Source organism: Tursiops truncatus, chromosome 20, assembly GCF_011762595.2.
Source record: "Tursiops truncatus isolate mTurTru1 chromosome 20, mTurTru1.mat.Y, whole genome shotgun sequence".
Taxonomy (NCBI): domain Eukaryota; kingdom Metazoa; phylum Chordata; class Mammalia; order Artiodactyla; family Delphinidae; genus Tursiops; species Tursiops truncatus.
The window spans coordinates 45,030,144-45,057,082 of NC_047053.1; the positions used below are offsets into that span (position 1 = coordinate 45,030,144).

A 26,939-nucleotide genomic window follows, 5' to 3' on the forward strand; every position below is an offset into this window, starting at 1 on the left:
ATAATCTTCAGGTTTCCTAACTTAGTTCAAGAAGCTGAAGTGACCGGGCACAAGCCATGGCAGTCCCTGTGAATAGATGGGTCATTATGGAATGTCACTCCTCAAGCGCTTTCCATTCCAAGGGTTGACTAGTGGTGACTCTTCACACCGAAGGAAGGGACGCCCATTAACGCGCTAATGTTTTTAGTCATTTAATATGTTGGTTCGCCCCCAACCTAAACCATGAGTCCCTGGAATTTGAGAAACAGGTCTGAATTTTTAACACCATCCATGCAGCTCACACAGTGACATCTAAATAGAGAGTGCTGGATGTGCTCTTATTGAATACTGAGTGAATGAACCAGTGTCCTCCCTTACCATGCTGGTATGAAATGTAGTTCTTGGGTGACTCCTCTTGGGAACCACTCAAGCTCTGTCCAGGCAGACTCCACCTTGAATGGGACACCCTGAGTTCTGCACAAACACACCCATACTTTCTAGAAGTATTTGTTCTTGCCAAGGGCAGGAAATTTCTAGAAGATGTCAACATGAAGAAACAGAGTCAGCCTGGCCAAAGCTGTCCCTTCTAGAGAGTTTCTTAGTTTATCTCAGTGACTGTTTTCACAAAAAAAGGTTTTCAAATTGACAACGTTTATGACCTTAGATAGTTCTTCTGGGCACTTAGGTATCTCCTTGGCCTCCTGCATCTTGTTTTGCATCTCCTTGGCTCAATGACAGCACCAAAGGGGTCACCTTGTCAGAACTCTCTTACTCATTTTGCCACAGCCTCAATTTTCATCTTTCTCCACAAATGCAAAACATGAAAATGAAGTAGAAATCAATAAGTGAAGCCCTGCAGCTTCTAGATACAGGTTCTTCCCTCAATGCGTCCTGATGGAACCCACAACCCAATGTCAGGGTGAGGTTCTTGTAGGTCAAACCATCCACTCCCAAGGGGATGGGGATTTAGAAATGTATCACCCCGACAGAAAGAGGTGGGGCAAAAGCCAGGTCAGAAGTGAATTTTAAGCAATACTAATAAACAAAGTTCTTGGCTAAAATTTAGCGAGAGTCAGAATGCCTCACGAGGTAAACATCTGCTGGAGGGTTACGCTGATTTTTTAAGGTGGGATTTGTGTGCGTGTGTGTGTGAATACGTGAACATATGCACAGCCCAGAAAATATGTGTATCCATGTATGTGTGCACACATACACCTGATTGCATTCATTCTTCTAAGCAAATGTCATTGAGAAGATTTGTGTTCAATCCAATGATCTAGAGTTCCAAGGTCCCCATCAACCTTCTTGATCCCCAGAGACAATCACTCCAGATGATAGAGATTTCTGCACAGAGGCCATGGAAAGTACAGAATGATGAGAAGAAAAGCCAGAGCTTCTCTGAGGTCCCAGGCACAGATCGTGCTGCTGGCCCTGGCCACACAGGAGCTGTGAGGGGCTCTCAGAGTCCGTGAGGGGAGAGCGCGGTATGGATTGGGGCGGGGCATGGGGTGGGGTGGCAAGGGGGCTACTCACGCTGTTGTTGCTTCCTTTGTTGTCCTCATACTTGGTTTCTATATGAATGGAGAATTTTGGCAGAAAGGAACACTACGGAAAAAAAGAAAAGTTTCATCAACACACCGTCCTTTCTCTCTTCACATCTTCAGTTTAGCCTCCGGCTGCTCTCCTGACCGTTTGGTTGCGAGCACTGTCCACGATCAGAAATGTTAAGATACTAGTTCCATGTCTGTATGCAAGGAAAGCCACCTTTTTGGCAACGTGAACACGATTTCATCCAGGAGTCAGGCCGGAGAGAATAATTAAGCAATCAGGCAAGTCGCCGAAGAGGACATTTCCCAAAAGAATATGCTTTATGAGTCCGACCACAGGCTTTAGAAGAGCAACCCCCTGGAACAGAGACAATTCCAGTTCCAGGGTGCTTCACTTCAGGGAGTAGCTGCCACTGCTGGATGCCTGGGAACCAGCCTTAACCATGATGTACATATTCATGTAAAGCTAGAGGCGGTAGCGTAGAGCTTTAAGATTATAAGTTACTTAGGCCTACCCAGGTGACCCACGATAATCTTTCCAAGGTAAAGTCAGTTAATTAGCAGCCCTCATTCCATGTGCAATCTTAATTCAGGTTCCAGCAATTTGAACATATACATCTTTAGGGAGCCATTATCCTGCCTAACCCAGGGTGGAATGTGTGTGTGTTTGTGTTCTGTCTTTTTACTCTTGAATAAAATATCTAGAATTTGGTGTAAAAAAAAAGATTATAAATTACTGAAGTCAGACAGACTTGTTTTAGTTTTGGATTTATCACTTGATAGCCATGTGACTTTGGACAAGTCATTGAACTTGTCCGAACCCCAGCAATATTTAAACAGGTAAAATAACGATTACTTAACAGTGACATTGTGAGGGTTAAATAAAATCATGTGCATAAAACGTAACAGTGCTGGGCATCAAGCCAACTTTGCACAGAGGGCAGCAAATCAGTATGAGGCTGCAGTTGAACTTGACATGAAATGCGGCCTCTCTTTCTGTCGGCACAGGGGAGAAAAACCCCAAATGCACACCATCCTGGAGTCCCCGTCTCCTTGAGCCCATTCTATGTATTCAGTAGACTATAAGGGTTAGCGTAGCTTGAGAAGAGGATTTTTTTGGTTTGTTTGTTTTTTGTGGTACGCGGGCCTCTCACTGTTGTGTCCTCTCCCGTTGCGGAGCACAGGCTCCGGACGCGCAGGCTCAGCGGCCATGGCTCACGGGCCCAGCCGCTCCGCGGCATGTGGGATCTTCCCGGACCGGGGCACGAACCCGTGTCCCCTGCATCGGCAGGCGGACTCTCAACCACTGCGCCACCAGGGAAGCCCGAGAAGAGGATATTGATGGATGTCGATGTAGCCTTCCTCCTGCTGGCACTGAGCAGGGCATTCACCTTCTCTACCACCAGAGATGGGATTGAAGACTACCGGCTAAAATGACCTAGCAACTCCACTGGGAGCTGCTGGTGTTGGAGGAGTGAGGCTTGGGCCAACACGCTCACAGTCCAAGAGGTTGGCTCCTTTATTTATTTATCCAACGTACACAGAGCACATATTCTACACCTGGCACTGGTCTAAGAGCTTCCAAGTTCTAATTCCTTTATTCCTTGTCACCACCCTATGAAGTAGGAACTATTATCATCAGCCGTGTGTTAAAGATGAGGAAACGGAGGCACAGAGAGGGTAAGTAAATGGCCCATGATCACATAGGTAGTGAACAGTAGAGTTGGGATTGAAAGTCTTGTGGCCTGGTCCCCGAGTCCATGCTCTTGATGACTACCCCACTGGTTCTCAGCATGGGATCTCTGAGCCAGTAGCAGCAGGATCCTGGAACTTCTCAGAAAAGCAAATTCTTGGGGCCAATGCCAGACCCAGTGAATCAGAAACTCTGGGGATGGAGCCCAGGCATCTGTGTTTAACAAGCCCTCCAGGGATGCTGATGCAGGCTTAAGTTGGAAAACCACCTCACTATACCATGCATGGGAAGGAAAGAGAGAGAATGCATTATCTAAAACCCCGAGGTCCACAACATGCACCCTTGCCCCATACGGTCACCCCACCGTGACCGTGATCCCCTTTCAGCCCAGCTGAGACCCCCCCCAATGGCACCTGTGCAAGAAGGCAGAGGGCTTCGATGTGCCATTGATAATTCTGCTGACATCACATGCCTGTGTGCATTCGGTGTTCATCTGTCTTAATCTGAGTGAAACAAGCAAGCTGAACGTGACTAAGGAAACATGGAAACAATCAATCCCAGTAATTGCTTTTATGGAGAAAGAAGCCCTGCGATCATTCATTAACACTTTCTTTGCTGTCTCCTCTCAAACCTCTCACTGCACAACTGCTGCCCTCACACCCAGACCCAGGGAGTTCTCCAAGGAGGGGCCTCCCATAGTGAATCGAGATGGAGCGGCTCAGAGCCCCACGGCAGAGCTCTCAATCAACACGTGAACTTGAGGACACACACCTGCAGAGACCCTTTTAAAAATAACAAGCTTCAGGTGAACCGATTTGTCCTTTTTAACCCATAATTCATGAGGCTAAATCCAACGTGTGCACAGTACAAGGTGGCGAGAGAACAGAGCTGTTCAGGGTGGGGAGGTGGGTCTGGGTGCGTCAGAGTGGAACCCCGCAAGGAGTTTTTATCGGTTGAATCTCTAAACCACTTAACTAAGGTCAAACAAATGAATTTTAGCATTTGGGTATTAAACCCAAATACAAAATGCAAAACTCTTATGCAAGGTAACAGATGTTGTTATTTTTGAGTCAAGGACTTAGGTTATTTTCATGTCAGAATGGTAACCCTGCCGGAGGCTAGAAGTGCACCTGGTTTCCGCAAGGCAGTGGGCAGACCTGGGTCAGCCAGGCCAGCTCCAGGCTGGTCAGTGCTGTGGGATCTTCCCGGACCGGGGCACGAACCCGTGTTCCCTGCATCGGCAGGCGGACTCTCAACCACTGCGCCACCAGGGAAGCCCTCCTTTATTTTTTTTAAAATTTATTTATTTAATTTATTTTATTTTTGGCTGTGTTGGGTCTTCGTTGCTGTACGCGGACTTTCTCTAGTTGTGGCGAACGGGTGCTACTCTGTTGCAGTGCACGAGCTTCTCAGTGTGATGGCTTCTCTTGTTGCGAAGCACAGGCTCTACGCACGCGGGCTCAGTAGTTGTGACTTGCGGGCTCTAGAGCTCAGGCTCAGTAGTTGTGGCGCACGGGCTTAGTTGCTCTGTGGCACGTGGGATCTTCCCGGACCAGGGCTCGAACCCGTGTCCCCTGCACTGGCAGGCGGATTCTTAACCACTGTGCCACCAGTGAAGTCCTGCTTATTCCTTTATGATGCTTCTTATTCTTCATGAATCAGAGAAAGATGCTGCCTTCTTTATCCCAATGGAAAAATAATATAATGATCAGAACTGAGACATAGGAGTCATCAGACCTGAGATGTATCAACTGGGGCAAATTATTTTCCCATCCCCAGCCTGTTTCCTCATTTACAGAATGGGGACTCTCCTTCTCTACTCTGTAGGCGTGCTGAGAAGATCAATGAGATCATTCAGGTAAACCCAGCACAATGCCTGGCACAGAATAGGTGCAGGGTTAAAAATATATGTAAGTCTCTTCTCCAGAAACTTGTTTCATTGATTATTTGCATCTTCTCCCTGCTTCCTTTCTACCATCTAAAAATATAATGAAAAGTATCACATTCTTTCTTTCTTCCTTTCTTCCTTCCTTCTCTCCTCCCTCCCTCCCTCCCTCTCTCTCTCTCTCTCTTTCTTTGGCTGTGCCGGGTCTTAGATGCAGCGTGTGGGATCTTTTTAGTTGCGGCACACGTGACCTAGTTCCCTGACCAGGGATCAAACCCGGGCCCCCTGCAATGGGAGCGTGGAGTCTTAACCATTGGACCACCAGGGAAGTCCCCAAAGTGTCATATTCTTAAAAAAACAAACAAGCATCAAGTTCCCTCAGTTATGTTTCTTCCTCAAGCTACAACCAATCCCATTCCTCCTCGTCTTCACAATCAAACTCTATTAAAAGAACAGTCGATGCTTGCTGGCTCTACTTTTTCATCTCCTACCATTTTTTTCTCAACCAGTGCAATATGGTATGGAAATGACTGATGATCAAAGAATTTCCAAAGCAGCAATTGATTCTGCATCCACACCCTGTAGGGCTCTCTACACTGTTCTATGTGATGAAGCAATTCCTCCTATGATAGCAGCTCCTTCCCAGCCTTCTCTTCCCTCCTCCATTCCTTCAATGAAGGCGGTCCCTTAGGTTCTGTCCTCCACCCTATTTTCTTGCACCAAGTGATCTCATCTGCTCCTGACTTTTCCATGACCCTTTTTTATGAATCCTCCCAAATTGACATCTTTCACCCCAACTGCCCTTGTCACATGTCCAGTTGCCCACTGGCTGTCCCCAACAAGGGTCCTCTAGGCCCACCAAACTTGAATAGTCCATACTGAACTCGAATGTTCTTCTGCACTGCACGAGTTTCCCAGGGCTGTCAAATTACCACGAATGTGGCTTAAAACAACAGAAATGTAACCTCTCACAGTCCTGGAGGCTATAAGTCTGAAATCAAGGTGTTGGCAATGTCGTGCTCCCTCTGAAGGCTCTAGGGAAGCATCCTTCCTTGCCTCTTCCGGCTTCTGGTGGTCCCAGGCGCTCCTTGGTCTGTGGCTCAACTCCAATCTCTGCTTCTGTCTCCATTCACCTTCTCCCCTCCGTGTGTCTCTGTGTCCTCTTCTTGTAAGACATAAGTTATTGGATTTAGCTCACCTTAAATCCAGTGTGATTTCATCTCTCATCTCAAGGTCCTTAAGTAATTACACCTGCAAAGACCCTACTTCCAAATAAGGTCACACTTGAGGTTCCGGTGGACATGAATATTTAGGGGGACATTATTCCATCCACTACACTCACCCGTCACATCCAGTGAACCCCCAAGTTCTGCTGACTCAGTTTCTCTCCTTCAGGGGAAGACCTGGAGTCTTCTGTATCTGACCCGAATCTTCTTTCCGGCTTTGCCCTGTATTCATCCCATGGCCAGTCACAGAAGACCGCTTTCCATTCCCTGGAACACTTCTGGCTACCACGCTTTTATGCCTACAGTTCCCCCAGCCTGACATTGCCTTCCTAAATTTTACCCATCAGCCATCTCAAACCACTTCAGAATGATTATCCCTTGTACGCACGTAGCATTCTCTTTGTTCCTTTGTCACAGCACTGTCTCCTTTTCCATCATCACAATGAGTTGTCTATGTGTTTGGCTCACCAAAGAGATGATAAGCTCCAATACTATTCCAACACCAGGATCCCTCCCCTACTCCCCACTGCCATCAGGAATGGCTTAAGTCACTTTCCCTCCAGTTATTCAGGCATCAGAGCATCTACTTTAATTTCAATTTGCTTAAATCTGCTTTCTGTGACAAAGGGCTTTGCTCCAGCTGGGAAGATACCACCTAACCTAGTCATTCTCAAATATCCAGGGGGTGGAGAAGGGAGCACCCCACCGTCCAACCCTGGACTTTCTCAAAATATATGCCAGCCCCTAAAGATTCTGACACATTTCCTAGGGTGAGGGGGATTCCATATCACTGAAGGAACTGTCAGAGTGTAGGAGCAGAAAAAAAGTTGGGAATCCTGACACAACCAAACTGTTACATGATGCAAGAAGAGAGACATCAGGAGTGCCACCAACTGGCTAAAACTGTAAGATGTCCAAGGGATTCAGAGGATTCTTATGCTCTCCATGTCATTTGGGAACACTGAATGCTTAAAGTTCCATTTGGCCCATAGCAACATGGAGGAAAGGCTAAAATACCTAAGGTAGGGACCTCCCTGGTGGCTCAGTGGTTAAGAATCTGCCAGCCAATGCAGGGGGTCACGGGTTTGATCCCTGGTCTGGGAAGATCCCACATGCCACGGAGCAACTAAGCCCGTGCACCACAACTACTGAGCCTGCGCTCTAGAGGCCAAGAGCCACAACCACTGAGCCCGTGTGCCACAACTACTGAAGCTCACGTGCCTAGAGCCCGTGCTCTGCAACAAGAGAAGCCACCGCAATGAGAAGGCTGCGCACCGCAACAAAGAGTAGCCCCCGCTCGCCGCAACTAGAGAAAGCTCGTGCAGCAACAAAGACCCAATGCAGCCAAAAATAAATAAATAAATTTAAAATACCCAAGGTAGACAGACTTTTAAGATGGTCTCCAAGATTCCCAGCCCCTGGTATAATCTTGCACACTTTGTATAATCCCTCCCCTTAAGTGTAGACAAGACCTGTGAATATGATGGGATAGTTGCTCTTCTGATTAGATTACAAAGGTGATCAGATTATGTTACATTATATAAGACTTCTTTTTAGAAGAAGCAGGTTGATTTTGAGGAAGTAAGCTGCCATATCCTGAGAGGGCCACGTGGCTAGAACCTGAGGGAGCCTCTAGGAGCAAAGAGCGACCCCTGGAGGCCAGCGAACTAGAAAACCAGACTTCAGTCCTACAACCGCAAGGAACAGAATCCTGCCAACAACCAGAGAGCTTGGAAGAGGACCCTGAGCCTCAGATGAGATTGGAACCGTGGCTGAGACCTTGATTTCAATCTGACTGAGACTCTGAACCAAGGACCCAGCTAACCTGAGCCCCAGTGGAAACTCTGAGAAAATGTATGTGTGATGTTTTAAGTAACTAAGTTTGTGGGAAATTTATTATATAGCAATAGAAAACCAATATAACACCAAACCTCAAGAATCCAACCAGTGCTTCCCTGCCAAATCACCCATTTGGTTCTTATGTGAGGAAAGTATCACTGACTTTGAGGTTTGAACATATCTAGGGAAATGGGACGGGAAATCTGTACTCTTTCTTAGTTGTTCCACCTGTGATGTCATCCACTTTGTCAATGGCCACTACTTATTGCCCAGGGCGATATTTACTAGGAACTGATGCCACAAAACTTGCCATTGACTGGTGTCCAGACGCAGCAGTGTGCACCTAGCCCACAGGGAGCGAGTAGGATTGTTCAGTAGAAAGAATGCAGGTTTTGGAGTGAGACAGCCTTTAATTCAAACGCCAGCGTCTTTTCACACAAACTGAGACTTTGGGCAAATTCCTTAATCACCCTGAGCTTCAGTTTTCTCATCTGTAAAATGGATACAATACCAACCTCACAGCTGTGGGGTGAGATAACAAATGTCCAAGGCCAGGCAGTATCTGGCTGAACAGATACTAGAGAAATGTTGGCCCACCCTGTTGTACCCCTCCCCATGGAATCCCACAGACTATATGGAGAGTAAATAGAGCTGGTATGCCTGTAGGGGGACCCTTCCACTGTGTATGTGCAAGGATGTCTTGGGAGGTTGTGGGTTTGCTGAAGTGGTAGCAACACAACACCTGATTGGTCCTTCCCATGACATGGATGGTGGCCAAGCCACAGAGCAGGCTTGGGTTCCTCCAGCCTTGCTGTGACCCCTGACCTGCTGTGTTTTGAGGACATGTCATCACATCTTCCAGGTCCATCCTCTTACTGTCCTCCTTTACCTAAAGGCCTAGCAGCTCCTCTTTCTGCACAGGGGTCCTCTCCCCTCACCTCTTCTCAGATTTCCTTGATCCCCTGCCAACTACATGTAGGGAAACAAGAATACTACCAGAATCTCAGTGAACTTTCTTCTTTCCTAGATCTAAAGGCTTTGTGCCTGTTGGTTCACTCAGCCTTATTTTAAAAACCGAGGCTCAGAAAAGTTAAGAAATAGCATCAAAAAACAACATTTGGGAACCCCAGGGGGTCCCATGAGATGAGCCTGCTTACAGGCAGAGGGTTGGGCCAGTGACTCCCCCGGAGCCTGGGGGACGTCATGAGTCATTTCGGCCCCTCCCTGCCCTCCTTCCTCCCCTGGGCCCATTCAAGATCTGGAACCTTCTCTCTCATGAAAAATCTTTTTCTCTCTCTTGTTAACTAGAAAAGCAGCTTGGCCAGGAGAAACATAACAAATATTCACTTTATTAGACCCAGGGTTTATTTTGTCCCTAACCCTCTAAAAATAACACTGGTATCATGGAGAAATCAGATAAAAAAGGCAAAAGATCTCCTATCATCCTCTTTGATTTTCTAGCTTAGATCTTCCCAAGCCAGAAGAGTCTCACTAGTACTGCTTTCATCTGCTCCCTACCAGGACCAACTTCCTTTGTAGCCAGTATCTGAGCATCTTTAATTTGCCTTTCAAACATAATGTTATCCACTGGAATGAACCTCTTATTGCAAAGTGATCATCGGGTACCTGTGAAATCTCCAGCACCTAAAACCGATGTGCAGAAAAGCAATGTTCTCTGTTGAAGATTAAACACGTGTACTTGTATGTATTGGAAGTGATGGGAGAATCTGCAGTCGGGAAGAAGAATGCCAGGAAAGACGAGTGAAGTACCTGGGCCCCTGCAAGACTAATTTCCAGACACAGGCACACCCAGGTTCCGTGTTGGGAAAGGAAAGTAGCATATGCAAAATACATGGCAGAGCTGAATTTTCAATTCACTACAGCCATGCTTTGGAAAAGTGAAAGAGATATTTTTAGTCCAGTGATTGATTAGGGTTGCCATGGCAATAAGAAACACTTAAGAGAAGGAAACTGAATGTAAGCAAGTCTTAAAGAGAAAGGTGCAAGTGCACTGGGAATTTCACAGTCAGTTTCTGGGTGGTGCTGGCTGCAGTTTCCACACCTGCCTAGGGCGAGAGGGGATGGTGGCTGCAGAGAACGGGCCAGGGAGACAAGTCTGAGGCTCTCCGGGGGCTCTGCACTTCAAAAACACGCAGTGGCGAAACTCCTGGAAGAACTGCACCATGCACTTTGATGATCATCATTATTGTCACACTATACCCGCCATCGCACCTAGCGCATGGTGAAAACTGTAAGCTAAAGGGTACTAATCCCTCCCCATACCAGTAAAGTAGCAATCATATTCTAACAGTGTGTTTCAAAAACTTACTTAATGATGCTTCATCTGGTGGGCTTGTTAAAAACAGATCCCAGGCTCCTCTCCTAATGACTTGCTTTCAGAAAGTTGGTGGAGTCCCAGAGCCCACACCTGAACCTAGAACTTGATTTTTCTTTTCTTTTTAAAATAACGTTATTCACATCCCATATTATTCACCCATTTCAAGTGTATAGATCACTGTTTCTTAGTCTGTTCACAGAGTTGTGCAACCATCACCATGATCTGAGTTTAAAACATTTCATCACCCTAAACAGAAGCCCTGTGCCCGTTAGCAGTCACTCCCACCTCCCCCTTACCCCATGCCTGAAGAAACCACTAAGCTACTTTCTGTCTCTGACTTGTCTATTCTGGACATTACATACAAATGGAATCATATAATATGTGGTCTTTTGTGTTTGGATTCTCTCACTTATCATCCTTTTTTATGGAAGAATAATATTCCATTGTATGGATATACCATATTTAACTTACCTATTCATCAACTGATGGACATTTGCTTCCAGTTTTTGGCTATTATGAATAATGCTGCCATGGACATTCTTGTACATGTTTTTGTGTGAACATATGTTTTTATTTCTCTTGGGTATACACTTAGAGTGGAATTGCTAGTCATATGGTACCTCTACATTTAACTTTTTGAGGAACTGCCAGATGGTTTTCCAAAATGGCTGTACCATTTTGCATCCCCATCAGTAGTGTCTGAGGGTGCCAGGTTCTCCACATCCTTGCAGCACTTATAAGTGCCCAGTGTTTCTTAATCCCAGAAAGTTCTGAAATACCTTTGGGTCAAAATGATGATCCCAGCTAACCATTCCTCATGTCCAACTGAGACACACAGACATGACTCAGTACTGAGGTAAAAATGACAACAGTATGGATACTATACTAACTATCATCAGGCACTCTTCCAAGTACGTGGTATATAATAATTAATCTATTAACTCCATAACCCTCATATAACTCTATGAGGGATATACTACTGTTACCCCCATTTTACAGATAAGGAAACAAAGGCAGGGAAAGGTTGCGTAGCATGCCCCAAATCATAACACTTACATGATAGAGCTGGGATGGATTCAACTCAGGCTGTCTGGCTCTGAGTTCAAGCTCATGACTCCACATCCTGCTGCCTGTTGAGTATTAGGAAAGCACACGAGTGTTTCCAGTGGAGTTGAGTGCTCAGTTGGGGGTGATGGTGGCTAAGGCCCCTCAGCATGCCCTGTGGCCACTGAGAGCAAAGAAAATATGTCCATGTGCATCCATTCAATGAGAGATGTGCCTCTTTTAAACAAGCCCAAAGAAGGAAAAACAGGAGGTACCCGAAAGATAAATTGGGGAAATATTCATTTAGGAAATTCACGGGACTTCCCTGGTGGCGCAGAGGATAAGACTCTGCACTCCCAATGCAGGGGGCCCGGGTGTTTGATCCCTGGTCAGGGAACTAGATCTCACATACATGCCGCAACTAAGAGTTCTCATGCCACAACTGAGGAGTCTGAGTGCCACAACTGGGGAGCCCATGTGCCGCAACTAAGGAGCCCACGTGCCGCAACTACTGAAGCCCGCGCACCTAGAGCCCATGCTCCGCAACAAGAGAAGCCACCACAATGAGAAGCCCGCACACTGCAACGAAGAGTAGCTCCCGTTCTCCGCAACCAGAGAAAGCCTGCGCACAGCAACAAAGACCCAACGCAGCCAAAAATAAATGAATAAATAAATTTATAAAATAAATAAATAAAATAAAATAAAATGGTAAAATGTTTTGTTTTTAAAAAAACAAATAAAATGTTATGCAGGGTCGCGGTGGCCAGTGAGGCATGTCCGTGGAACTTCCTGGACCAAAGAAGAAAAGTTTGAAAACCGCTGATTGAGCCCAATAATTCAATGCCTTGTTTCTGGTTAGCAGCCGGAATCCTTCCATGTCTGAGAGCAACACTTTACAAGGAGGCTTGGAGTCAAGAAAATTAAATGGAAGAGTTGAGAAGCTGGCTTGGGGTACATGAAGTATTTATAGGCTTTTAAAAGATCATTTCCTTTTAGGACTTCCCTGATGGTACAGTGATTAAGACTCCATGCTCCCAATGCAGGGGGGCCGGGTTCCATCCCTAGTTAGGGAACTAGATCCCGCAGGCCGCAACTAAGAGCCCACATGCGGCAACGAAGATCCCGCGTGCCACAATTAAGACCCAGCATGGCCAAATAAATAAATAAACATTAAAAAAAATCATTTCCTTTTAGCTTTTATCTGGAATTCAATGCATTCCTCTCTGACCATCTTGTTCTGACTGCAAGCAACATGTGTTCCCTCCTATCAATGAACATAAAACTCTATATAGACTTGACCTTCTCTCTAATGGAACCCCACTGAAGACATCGATTCCCTGGTACTATATTCTATATTATCATATTAAATGCACTCCAAAGCCATACAGGGAATTTCAGCTTGAGATGGGATCCTTAATAAAACTGGATTTGCAAATGCTTCGTCCTGTCACTAACAGAAGACTTACATCCAGAATGTTCCAGTGAACCTGGTGAAATAGGTGTAGAGTTTAGGATTTATTACCTTCTAGGAATCTGGGGCTGGAGCCTCTGCTGTTTGTAAAACAGGAGACTGTGGGTGGTGAATCTGTATGTAGAGGCAGTAGACAACCTAGATTTTAAAGTACCTTTCGACTTTCTTTATTCTTCATCAGAAAAATTTTATCCTTCCATTTGGACAGAAAATTTGCCCCATAGTTGGAAGGTAATATATATATACTCTTTTGTGCATAGAAAATCTTCAATACACACAACAATTTCAAGAAGGTGTATGTCTGGTGGTCCCACATCTACTCAGAATCTCAGTCATCCTGCAGGGAAAGATGCAAAGGAAAGAAGGGGAGATATTTGGGCTTCCTTGGCTGTTCTGGGTTCCGAGGGTCACATATGATTTTATACATCTGGGTGGGTGGTCCTAGAGACAGGATAGTTGGAAAAAAATTGCAAAGAAGATCGGTCCGGAAAAATGAGATGAGGAACCCAAGTGGGGAAAAAAAGTGGAAGAATTTTAAAGCAAAGAGAAGGCAAAAAGGAATCACATGTAAATAATAAAGATGAGGATGAATCAGAGAGTGATTTCCCAAATATAGGCTGCATCGGAAGAAAAATGGGGCCAAGAGGAGCGGTGGGGCCTGAAAGAGAAGTTGGGGAGGGTGAGAGGAAGGCAGTGTGTAGAAGGCAGAGCATGGAAATACAGCAGGAAACAGCTGTTTGTATTCCAGCCCACAGTGAGGAAATGAATGACAGCCTCTCCGCTGCTTCTCACCAGCCTGCACCCTACACTGAGGCTTCTGTTCATTCATTAGTTCCTCCATTGATGAAGCCTCGTCCCTCTTCTGACATGCTGAGTAACAGCCACTCACTGGAGAAGCAAGGCCAGGAGGGAGAAGGAGCAAATGCATGAATGAAAGTATGTTTTCTCAACGGGGCAATGTTTGCTACTGGCGCTTCTATGAAAATTGAGGAGGGAAACTAAATTCAGGCTCATCCAATCTAGAGCTGGACCTGCCAAGGCAGGAATAAGCCCAGGATGCTTGTGAATACCAATAGCTACACACGACAGAGGCAGGACGAGTGAAGGAGCAGGCGGAATACATCAAATGAAAAGGAACTGCATGTAAGTAAGAGAGATTGGAACGAATCAGTGACTCCCCAAATATAGGTTGGCATATGGCCAGGGAGGAAACTTCCAGATTACAAGCCTTCTCAGTTAAAAATGGTAAGAATCACCCCTCTTAACCAACTGGGCAAATTCCTCACTTAAACACATACTATCATGTAGTTCTGAGTATCTTAGTGACTAGAAAAGTTGAAAGACATGGGGGCAACTTGCATTCACTTTATTTAATCACTGAAATGTACTATTTCAGTATATCCATATTTATATGTGTTTTATTTTATTTTTGCAGAAAGAAAGCTGTCCCACAAAATCTTCCAGGTTGTATTACTTTGATCTCACCAACTTGAACTGAACACAAATTCATAGGTATCAATAAATTGTAGAAGAGAAATCTAATTTTCAGTACAAGTAGAAAATAGAAAAGAAGGAAAAGAGTACTTCTTAGGGAAATCTTCTATTGAAAATACCTTTAAACAAATATTTTTTTCTTTGGTGATTATCCTCTGCAAAGTCATTCTTAGCGGTGTTTAAAAAGATGCAAACATGGACCTAGAGATTATCATACTAAGTGAAGTCAGTCAGAGAAAGACAAATATCATATGATATCGCTTATATGTGGAATGTAAAAAAGATACAAATGAACTTATTTACAAAACAGAAACAGACTCACAGACATAGAAAACAAACTTAAGGTTACCAAAAGGGAAAGGCGGGGCGGGGGAGGATAAATTAGGAGTTTGGGATTAACAGATACACAATAGTATATATAAAATAGATAGGGCTTCCCTGGTGGCGCAGTGGTTGAGAGTCCGCCTGCCGATGCAGGGGCCATGGGTTCGTGCCCCGATCCGGGAAGATCCCGCATGCCGCGGAGCGGCTGGGCCCGTGAGCCATGGCCGCTGAGCCTGCGCGTCCGGAGCCTGTGCTCCGCAACGGGAGAGGCCGCGACAGTGACAGGCCCGTGTATCGCAAAAAAAAAAAAAAAAAAAAGATAAACAACAAGGTCCTACTGTATAGCACAGGGACCTACATTCCATATCTTGTAATAACCTATAATGGAAAAGAATCTGAAAACAAATATACATATGTGTGTATAACTGAATCATTTTGCTGTACACCTGAAACTAACACATTGTAAATCAACTATATTTCAATTCTTAAAAAATGCAAATAACTTTAAAAGCTACATTATGGTAGAGAAGCATAGTTTAGCTTCTGCTCTCCCCCCCACCAAAATGGCTGAATGAATTTTCTTTGATGTACAAAGAAGAGCTTGGGAACAGCTAGAGCAAATGGAACTGGGATAAATCGGACAAACAACACTGTCTGTTCCAAAGTCTTCCCCAGGCAGCAATCAATTGGGTTGCTGAGATGTGGAGACAAGTCCTAGCCCTGCATAAGGACAAAGGCACTTCGGCGAATAAGCTTGTTTGTAACTGGTTCACCCGTGCAACCAAGTTCATTTTCTAAAGTGAAATAAATCAGAATGCATAAGCTCACTGTCATCCCCATGTACTACTGCCTTGGCTGTTTGGTCTAACAGAATTGACTTTGCTTGAAAAGAACTTGCAGGTTCTGTGTCACCTGATTCTTAAAAAAAAAAATCATTACAGTTGGGAGTTCTTCAAAAAAAACTCTGGTATTTGAGTCATAGTAATCTTCAGGCAACACATTAGCCCACTAAAATTTAGGGAAACAGTAACATTTACTGAAATAGAATTGGTCCACTGGCCTATTTAGTGGGCACGTAATAGCTCTGACCCTGAGAGAAGCTTCTGGAGCATCCCTAAGTTTTAGAAGACTGGCTTTGCAAAATCCGAGGTCTCACGGACAAACAGAGTGTGGGAAGTGTTGCACACTACAGCCTCCTTTTGGAGATTCACAACGATACTGTTATTCTACAATAACAAAATGTGGTAAAATCAGTATAACCCGGTGTTTCCTTTACTTAACTGGCTATGAACCATCTTAGTGATAGTTATAAACGGTTCCAGACTGTTTCTGTCTAAGTTTTCTTGAACCTGGAAGACTTCTGAACTTGGCTGCTCTGACTCTATGACACCAGCCTCATGCCATGACCCATGACTCACCTGACTTCACCACCCTCTCTGGGAGGATGGCCTGTGCCTGGCTCATCCAGCATCCCCAGCTGGAAGACTGTTTCTATGGCCTGGTCCCTAACAGGTCCCAGCTCATACGGCCCCATTTCTAAGAAGGGATACTTCCGTTGCCCCCTCCACCCCCAAATTACATACTGCCCCGGATACTCAGGGTTAACTGTGATGCAGAGACTTAACTCCCATCATTACCCCATCTCCATGATGCCAAAAAAGGAATATTTAGGGACCTCCATTCTATCTTAGCTCACATAGTAGCTGAGATGGCCAGATTGTCTTCTAATTTCCTTCCAGACAAGACCACTCCTAGAGTTCAGGTGTAATAATGTATTTGCCCTAGACTTGTAACTATTTCCTGGTTATGCAATTTAGGGGTTTCTACTGCCCTTGGCTGGGAGTCAGTGGAAGGTGGGGGAGGGGGAGCTTAAGAAGGACGAGAGGCCTGAGAGGAATGGAGGTCGGTCTGTACACACAGCACCCATCAGCTCTTTCTATTATCGGGGAAGCTGATGAGGTCAAGATTGAAAGTGAAATTCCTATCCAGGACAGTTAGCTGCTTTCAGAAAAATACCTCTATCTCCCTAGTGCCACTCCTGGGAAGATAACCCGAGTTCACCTTGGGTTACTGACGACTCAATTGTGAGCATCCTGACTTTCTTCCCCAGCAGGACTAACCCAACACTGAACAAACGCATCTCTCACTGTGGCTCAGTACCATTTGAGGTTCTCATGCAAGAGTCATTTCCTACCCCCTGGTTTCTTACAGTTGACTTTTTCTACCTCTTTCAACTAAATAATTAAAATGTTGGGTAGCACTGGACAGCCCACTACTATCTTTGGGGAACGGCTAGCCCTTCCAACTAACAGAAGGGTGCTCTCCATTTGTCATCACCTCTTCTGCGGATTCGAATTAAAAGATGTTTTGCTGGAGTGGGTGCTCATGGCAGCAAAATACATACAGCAACTGTATATTCTAGGTCACTGCTATCGACTTATAATAGCTTGAGTTTTCAATTTCTTACAAATGAGAAGAAAAGCCTTTTCTTCCCCCCTTCATTACTACTGAGGTTGAATTGATGCTGCTGAGCTATGTTCATACTCCAGTGAGGCCTTTTTTTAGCCCTAGAAAAACAAAATCGGCGACTTTGGAAAGCAGCCAGTCTCTTTGGGCACCTTCCTCTGTGACTTTATAAACTTCAGAAGAACCGGCAGGTTTTGAAGAACTGGTTAGATGGTCTGTCCTCTGGAAAATAGCTGTTGTGTTGTTCTTTGTTTACTGTACAATTAAGATTTTTTTTCCTATAACCGAGCTAAAGATATTTTTTTTCACTTCCTGGGCAAATGGCATTTCCACATAATCCTAAACACACACGGTCACTCACGGTGATGAAAAAGCTTTTACGTCTTAATAACTGTGATAACACCGAAGCCCTAGATGACCCTGAAGAGAAAGTTCCCTTAGCTGGATTTTCTCACAAATGAGGGCAGCGTGAGGTCTCAGTAATAAGCTGGGCAGTCAGAAATAAGACCCAGGGGATCCTAGGAATAGACATACAATGCTCTGGACTAATCATATGAGAAAAGACACCTGTCCGGAGTATTACTGAGCCCCTCTGCCTCCCTGAGGGAGGGTGGAGTATGGTGACCCCAGTTGGGAATTTGGCTTTGGGGAAGTTTTGCTTTGGGGCACAGATAGGAAATATGGGGCTTGGAATGACATCAAGAAGAGGTATTTAGGATTAAAGGATCAGTGGATAAAGAGCCCAGTGAAAAAGCATTCAAAAGAGGGGAAAAGATGAAGACAATTGAAAGCCTCTGTCCTAAATCCTGGGAGCAGACCCTGTAGTCAGAGAGAAGAGTGGGCTCTTCCTCCCGGGTAGAGAGCATGAGAACACGGCTGAGTCCTAGTCAGGAGGAGGCAGGCAGCTTCAAAATGAACACTGCAGGCCTGAAAGTGTGCACCTGCAGCCAGAGAGAAAAAAACGCAGAGGTCCTCACTGGGGAGATGGAAAGAAAAGCTGTGCTATATTTGGGATGGAAAATAAAAGTGGACTAGCTGGGAACAATGTTGCTTCCCTATGGAGAATTAAATGCAGACCTTGCCCTGAAACTCAAAGCTACCATCACCTGGCCTCCACATGTCTGGGCAGCCAGGATCCAGCAACATCACATGCCCACTGAGCCTGGAATGACCACATGGCGGACTAAATGTTTGTTCCCCTCCATTCATATGCTGAAGCCCCAACCCCCAAATGTGATGGTATTTGGAGATGGGGCCTTTGGGAGGTCATGAGGTTTAGATGAGGTCATGAGGGTGGGGCCCTCATGATGGGATTAGTGCCCTTATAAGAAGAGACCAGAGACCTTGCTTTTCTTCTCTCTCTGCCATGTGAGGACACAGCAAGAGGACTGTCAGCAAACCAGGAAGAGAGCTTTCATCAGGAAATGAACCAGCTGATACCGTGATTGCGAACTTCCCAGACTCCAAAACTGTGAAAAATAAATGTCTATTGTTTAAGCCACCCAGTTTATGGTGTTTTGTGACGCAGCCCAAGCAGACTAAGACAGAACAGGTATCTACAGGTGGGAGTTCTACTCTCCCCAAGGTCCAGCTCAAACCCCACCTGCTCCAAGAAATCTTCCCACAATTCTCCCAGGCAGAATTTCTCTCTCCTTTGCACAATCCTCTGTTTGCACTTTGACTGTAACACATAGCACTGGTCTTCCTTGAATTACTGACAGCTACGTATTCACCTGCTCTCACTTTATTTTCCCCTACTCTGTCCCATTCATTCCATTTCACTTCCTGAGTTAATCCTAACTGAGGCAGGAAGTACTTACGTTGTTATGACATATCACGTGATTGGCCCCACCATTAATGTGGCATGTCAACTGCAGGACAGTTTCCTGAGTTATACAATTCTCTCTCCTCCGTTTCCCTTGGCCTGCCAATATGCCCCTGTTCTTATAACCTGATTTTTGTTCATTAGTCTCTGAGACCAGTTCTGCCCCACTGTCACCCCTCCCCCTAACAGGCTTGCCAGATAAAATATGAGATGAGGTGACTTCCCTGTGCCACAACTGCTGAGCCTGCACGCTACAACTACTGAAGCCTGTGTGCCTAGAGCCTGTGCTCCGCAACAAAAGAAGCCACCATAATGAGAAGCACGTGCACTGCAACAAAGAGTAGTCCCTGCTCACCGCAACTAGAGAAAGCCTGCATGCAGCAACAAGACCCAGTGCAGCCAAAAATAAATAAGTAAAAAATAAATTGAAAAAAACATGAGATGAGCCCTCTTTTAGTATAAGTATAGCCCATGTAATTTTTGAGACATACTTATACTAAAAATTACTTGCTGTTAATCTGAAAATTCAAACTTAACTGGACATTCTGTATTTTTACTTGCTAAAGCTGGCAACTTTATCAGCCCAGCATCTCATGACCAAGTAACCTATGTAAGAGGGCTGTGTCCTATTCTCACCTGTACAGCTTTTTGAGGACTCTAGTCCTGTCTCTGAAGCTCACGGCCCCAGTGCAGGGGCCAGGGCCTTCCCTCTCACATTGCAATCATTTTTCTGGCTGGATGCCCAGTGCCATTCATTCTGCCCAGATTCCCAGTGCCGTTCATTCTGCCCTCTGGTCTGAACCTCTGCTGTTAGCCCAGCTCAGAGCTCATCCAGGTCTGAGTGCCAGCCTGTCCCCTGAGCTGTGTGATGGCCTGTCCCACCTTGCCTCCAGAAAACTCCAGGACTTGCAGATGACTCCCAGGTTTTGACTGGAATGTCTAACTATTTCCCACCAGACTGTGACTTCCTAAAGGGCAGGGGTTATTGCTTAATGAAGCCTAGCATCTAGCAGGATGCTTTACACATTGTTGGTGCTCAGTAATAAATTACTGTTAACCTAAAATTGAAAGATGATGTTATGGGTTGAATTGGGTCCCCACTAAATATATGTTGAATTCCTAAACCCAGTTCCTCAGAATGTGATCCTACTGGGAATTAGGGTCATCACAGATGTAATTAGTTAAGATGAGGTCAAACTGGCATAAGGCAGGTCCTTAATCCAATATGACTGATGTCCTTATAAGAAGAAGAGAGAGACACAGTGAAGAGGATGCCATGTGAAGATACAGACACACACAGAGGGAAGACAGCTATGTGAAAACGGAGGCAGAGATTGCAGTGGTGCTCCCACAAGCCAAGGAATGCCAGAGGCCACCAGAAGCTAGAAAGAGGCAAAGAGGGATTCCTTCCCTACAGGTTGCAGAGAAAGCATTACCCTGCCGACAACTTGATTTAGACTTTTAGCTTCCAGAACTGTAAGACAATAAATTTCTGTTGTTTTAAGCCACCCAATTTGTGACACTTTGTTACGGCAGCTCTGGGGAACTATCCCAAGGATTACATTAGGGAGGAATTGACCAAAAACATGAGGGCCTAGAAGAAATCAAGTAATACTTAAAGAGTCAGAAGGGGCTGAGTATGAGACTATACAACTCTAACTTCTTCATGTTTTGTCTCCAAATTTCCTCAAGCAGAAATAATTTGTGTCCCTTTAAAAGTTTGAACTGTATGATTAGAACTGCAGCAGTACTGTGGGGCAGAGACTGGGCAGAAGTAAAGGCTATGAGCCCCTCAGAAATCCTCCATGGCCTGCACAGAGGTGGGCACAAGAGACCAGGGTTCATGGTGATGGAGACTGGCGGGAAAGGCTTCCATGGGAGGTGCGTCCCTGTGGGGAAGGCTTTGTCAGGAACCATGGTTTCCATTCTGTTGCCTTCTGTTTTCAGTACTTTAATACATAGCCTTAAAAAATGAGCACAATACCACTAAACATTTTTCAGACTTCATTTCTCTGTTAATCACCCCCATATTTCACAGCAGTGTCATGAATTTATGGAGAATAAGTACTATCAGTTTCGGGTCAAGTCAAGGTGACCCAATTCTAAAGCAGCAAATAACTGCCTTTGCAAAGTTATAGGGACAAGCATTCTCTTGGCCTTGCAACTACGGATTATGTTTCAAATGAAAAGTCCACATACAAGCTTAGGGAGACTGTGGGAAATGGGGTCACATCAGCTATCAATAAAATCAAATTAAATCCTAGAAAATTAGTACCGTCCAGTCTAACGAGCCCAGTCTGCCTTGAGGGGCACCAAGATATAGTCCCATTTATTTGTCCATAGAACTTCCATTTTAATGATGGCAGCTTCCAGCACTGTATGATATATAATAATAACGGAGGATTTACCATGTACCAAGGACTAGGCTGAGATTTCATGTGGATTATTTGATATAATCTTCATATCATCCTCACGGGAAAGTTATCATATTTTCCACTCTTACAGATGAGGAAATGGAGGCTTAAAAGGAATTAATCTGCATGACTGTTAATGGAGGCGGGATTCAAAAGATCCCGAGAAGTCTTCCTCTTGAAGATGGTGCAATTGATGGGGCTGGGGAGTGCTGTCCGGGAACCACTTAATTGCCTGCTATTTATAGGCAACTTGCTAACAGTTTTCCATACATTAGATCAGGGGTTGATAAACTATAGCCTGGGGGCCAAATGCAGCCTACTGCCTGGGTAAACAGGACCAAACCCATATCTCTACATATCATCTCTGGCTGCTTTCTCAGAGACAGAGACTGGCCCACAGAGCAGAAAATATTTACTAGATGACCCTTTACAGAAAAAGTCTCCTAACCCCTGTGTTAGATCATTGAATCTTACTACTAGTAGCTCTATGAAAAAGGGATTATCCCAATTTTAGAGAGGAAGAAATTTAGGTTCACAGAAGTTAAGTTCCTTGTTCTAGAACAGTGTTTCTCTGACGTCTAAATTGTAAAGATTGTATTTTGCCACAGAACTGCCTTTTTTTCCCCAAAGATAGGGACATCGGGGAGGGTGCTATATATATTCCTTCATTTCATAAAAGAAAAGACATTTTAATACCCAAGAATGATGGTTCTAATTATCAACAGTCCTTTAAGTGGAATAAATTTAATTTTATGAAAAACTTTTTTTTTCTTTCATTTTGCAAAGGATGGGTGAGAACACAGTAATGGACCAGCATGAGTTCAAGAACTGGCAGTTGTGGGTCATTTACTTAAGAACTTTAGCTAGTAAGAACCAGAGGATATTCAGGCCTACCTGACTCCAAAGCAGGTGACACTCTTGTATCTGTTGGGACTACCCATCTACCTTTGACCCATGCATTCCTTCTGTCATTCAATAACTATTCATTGAGAATCTACTATGTGCCATGTATGTACCATGCTCATACCAAGGACATGAGGAATCATTTTTCTCCATGTAGTTCTCACCATCTCTCTTCCCTTTGGCTGTTTTGATTAAGACTAAAAACTCAACTCCATCACAGCTCAGTTAACCATTTTCTTCTTATGACAGTTTGACCTGTTTGTCATTGGGGGAAATGATCCAAATGAAAATACCACAACACAATGACCTTACAGACATTTTTTTTTTAAGTGTAAGTAATGACTCTACAGGCTCTTAGGACAGGTAGAAATTAAACGACTTTATCAAGCCACCGAGACTGTCCAATCTGAGTAAAACAGTTTGAACGTACCTCAATAGTTTGACCTTTTGTTTCAAGGTCTTTCTATGAGGGATCAGGTCACAGACTATAAGGAAAAGCCTCACCTTCCATTGATAACTACCACCATCTCTTTAATACCACATTGCTAGAAACTGTTCTATTACAGTGAACTATCACAAGTAGAGCAGTCAAGCTATTTAAAAATACAAGCCAAAGTTAATTATGTAAAGGCATTTTAAATTAACATTCATACTCTTGAACAAATGAGAACATTCAAATTATTGCATTATATATAACTATGTAATAGCCTACATTTAAATATTTCTGATTCTGAATTATTCCTCTATTTTTTTTTTATTACATCGATAAGATGAGAAGCACAAGGGAAGTTCCAATTACTCCACTGATCTTAGGCTGAATATTTTTAAATGATTAAGTGAAACTTACTGTGTATTCTGGTCCCAGATGTTCATTTGGACAAGAGGGAAAAGAAAAAAGAGAGAAAAGGATGATTTAGACCACACTTACATGCAATATAAAACCACAGAACTAATAAATATTGCTGAATTATAATTATTAAAATTGTGGTAAAGAAACCTTCCGAGGATTAAACCTTCATAAATACTAAGTGTCTCCATGTTTGCTCTCGAAACTCTTTCACATACTTCTGTGGCTAGGTAGATAAGGAGTGTAAGATAAGATTCAATTAGCCTATAGGTTTGTGGCTAATTAAAAACCAAAGAGTTGGCCTTAGAAAAGCAGAATTAAAGACTAATAATTCCAGTAGAGCATTTCATTAACCACAAAGGAAATCTTTTAAGTGGAAAAGCAGCTTTTAAAACCAATAAGACCCTGTCAGGATGACATTCAAATAGGATCTTGAATTTTCATGTGTTCGAGGGCAGGAACCAAACCTTCTAAATTTTTGGCCACAGTGTCTAGTTCAGTACCAACACTGAGTGTTATTATCACTCCACTACAAGTGAGGAAGAAAGTGATTTTCATATTATCCTATTGCAAAGGAAGTGCTTTGGAGCAGAGAGACCCAACAGAACCTTTTATATAAAAAACAGTCAGGTTTTGTTTTGTGGGGGGGGGGGGCATTTGCAAAGCAAACAAGTCAAAATAAACAACTTGTTTATGAACAAACCCCAACTCAACATTATTTGGGGATTACTGAGAAAAGAGGGAGAAATAAGAATCATGAAATCTCTAGAAATGTCACTAAAAAGAGTTTCCCATTTCTTCTCCATATGTTATTTACTACAATCACTTTAAGAAGGAAGATGGAATAGTTTAGCTTAAGCCCCCCAACCCCCTGCTAGGAAGAGTGCTGACCTAAAAGTATGGAGCAAAGGGTCAGGGAGATATCACAGCGTTCCCACCAGTCCCTGCTTGGATAATCCACCCTCAGTCAGTGAAATCTGAATCCTCCTATGTCCTTGCATGGATACATGCAACATACTGGGTGTACAAGGACTTACCTGTAATCGTGTAGGGATAATAGTTCCACGCCTTCTCTGTAACATAAAATATCTTGGGAACAACAGCTCTAGCCCAACTAGGCAGTTTGCTAAGACGAAAGAAAGAAAAAAAGACAATTAGAGTCTGTCCAGGGCCTCACCCTGCTACCACATTTTTCCAGAGAAACTGACTGCTAGAGAAATCAGAGGACTTCTATTTCCGCTCTTCTCTCTGTAGCCACTCGGTCCCCACCTCCCTGGTCTTTACCATAGTTAAATCGTCCTCAGTTCATATTTAGGACACATAGGATGGCCACAGACACTAGAAGGCAGGAGAGAGGCAGAGAACGGATTGGTTCCCCAGAAAGAACCAACACAGCCAATACCCTGATTTCAGGTATTTCAATACCCTGATTTCAGGCCTCCACCTTGGGAGGAGATAAATGTGTGTTGTCTAAAGCCACCCAGTTCACAGCCATTTGTTGCTGCAGCCCCAGGAAACTAATGCAAAGACAGAGTCATTCCTCTGGAACAGGCACCCGGGCAGCCATTTGCAGAAAACATTCTCAAAACAAGGAAAACCCAAGGGCACAGGTCCCAAGACCCTTGGTAAACCAAGGACGAATTAAGTTTTGCTTTGCTTTGTTCTGTTTTCCTTCTGAGGCAAACTCTACAGCTTACTGCAGGCCCAGAGAATTCCTTTAAATATTATATTTAAATATATAGAATGATATACTACTGAAGCATGGCTGCATGATTTTATTCCCCACCCAGCACTCTACTGTGGCGTTTTCTGTCTTTCCAGATGCTACCATTTTGTTTCTTTCCTATGCTGGTGCCTACAGCTAAGTGTCTGGGACACCAACGTCTAGCAGTACCTCACACCTAGAGCGATGACGCAGACTCCCAGCTCCTGAGGGTTGCGTGTTGGCAATAAAGAACATCAAGAAGTGGTTGTGAGTTGCAAGCTGATCTAGCTAAGAGAGGGGGGACATCAAGGTAAAAGAACCCCAAACCCCCAATCCCTCTTGGACATGGGGTTTAAATGACAACCAGAGCCAGTGAAATACTGTGCACCTTGCATGTCTTCCCAAATTGTTTCTCTTATTTCTGACAGTATCCAGTCCCTGCTTTCTAAAAGGCAAATACGTATTTTCGATGGCTGGTCAGACCTAACCCAAAGAAAGCTCCAGGCCGATACTCAGCGCTAAAACAAATGGGGAAATCAGAGCTGCGTCCCCCGCCCCGCCCCGCCCCCCCGAAGCCGGGTGAGTGTCAGATGGAGGCCACTGCTCTCAGGTGTGCTATGAGGGGCGCACGGAGCAGTTTTATGATTCACAGGACAATTCTTCTTGCTGATCTAACGCAGAATGTCTCACTCCCATAAAATCAGCTCTGCAGTAACTGCTCATTTACCTTAGAAGGAAGGGGCTGCTTCCCAACAGGGGTTTTTACAGCTTTCGCCTAGGATTTATTCTTTCAGTCACTGAAGCTGGAGGGTAACTGGGGTCAACACTGAGTGGGAAAGTCGCGTTGGGCTGGCTTGTGGGAAGTGGTCACGAGCATACCGTCCCCCAGGTGCCCTCCTGTTTGCCACCACACCCCAGAGTGATATGCCAAAGTGTCATACAGGGAGGTGTGGAGCTACTCACAGGCAAGTGGTTTTCTTTTGCTTTTAACGGGACCGAAACAGGATTGTGGAATTTCCCCAAGGTAAGTTAGGCATTGTTCAGTTTAGACAAAGTACTTATGTCTCCTTACGAGCATTAGAGCCCTTTCTCCACTGTTCTCTAGTGCGGGGGGTGTTCCGTCTACACTGCACCCCTCCCCAGATTCACCAGCCTCCTCTTCATACCACTTTGGGACCCAAGTCTTCCTCCCTCCATAACTCAATCCCTCTGTCATTTAAAAAGTCTCCCAGCAGAACCACATCCCTAAGCAACAATCATTTTCTGGAAGGAAGATGACAAACACTGGCCATTTTCCACTCATGTTGAAACTTGTCCTATTTGTAAGTGGTCACGACTCCAGGCTCTAGAATCTTTATCTTAGCTGCTCCATCCACCAATGTATGCAGAACTATAATCGAATACCTTTTCCAACAAAACGCCCGAAAACACATAACATTTAGCCAAGATGGCTGATACAATTTTATGTGACTTCTAAACAGTCTGGAAAGGAGGCCCTTCTGGAATAATCCATTTACCAGGCCAGGCACAGGAGGTGTTGGAACAAATTCTGTGATATGCCATTTAAATATTTTTAAGTCCACTAGAGACCTTCTCCTAGCCCCTGACTTCCCCAGAGCACATTCAACATTCAAATCATTTTTGTCTGAGAAAGTAAAATTCATTTTTCCATGCAGCAATAATTTATCAGGGCTGCAAAGGAAAATGGAATTAAATTAGACCCCACTGCTGCTGTCCCTTTTGTGATGTATACTGCCTACAATTCCAAGGAGAAGCCTGTCATTCAAACTCACTACCTGGCATCAAACAAGAACCTCTCTTCTGGAAAGGTGGCATGACTTGAATCACGTCCTCTTGGTCCAGTGGCCGAGACTAAACCTCCCAAGACCATCTCACCATGGCTCAGGCTTTAGGGACACTGAGGAAAAAGACAAAATTC

General features: G+C 44.5%; 1 protein-coding gene across 2 annotated transcripts in view; it reads right to left on the reverse strand.

Annotated features, from left to right (window-relative positions):
- The window catches only part of PITPNC1 (phosphatidylinositol transfer protein cytoplasmic 1), a 254,872-nt gene that overhangs the window by 90,502 nt on the left and 137,431 nt on the right, over positions 1-26,939 (reverse strand). Inside the window, exons 3-5 of one of the 2 annotated variants that reach the window (XM_019944351.3) lie at positions 24,333-24,421; positions 23,296-23,303; positions 1,513-1,584 (exon numbers count right to left, since the gene is read on the reverse strand). In XM_019944351.3, the coding sequence (XP_019799910.1) occupies positions 1,513-1,584; positions 23,296-23,303; positions 24,333-24,421 (169 nt within the window). The remainder of the gene's footprint in view (positions 1-1,512; positions 1,585-23,295; positions 23,304-24,332; positions 24,422-26,939) is intronic. The other variant, XM_073798111.1, reaches the window with a different exon arrangement.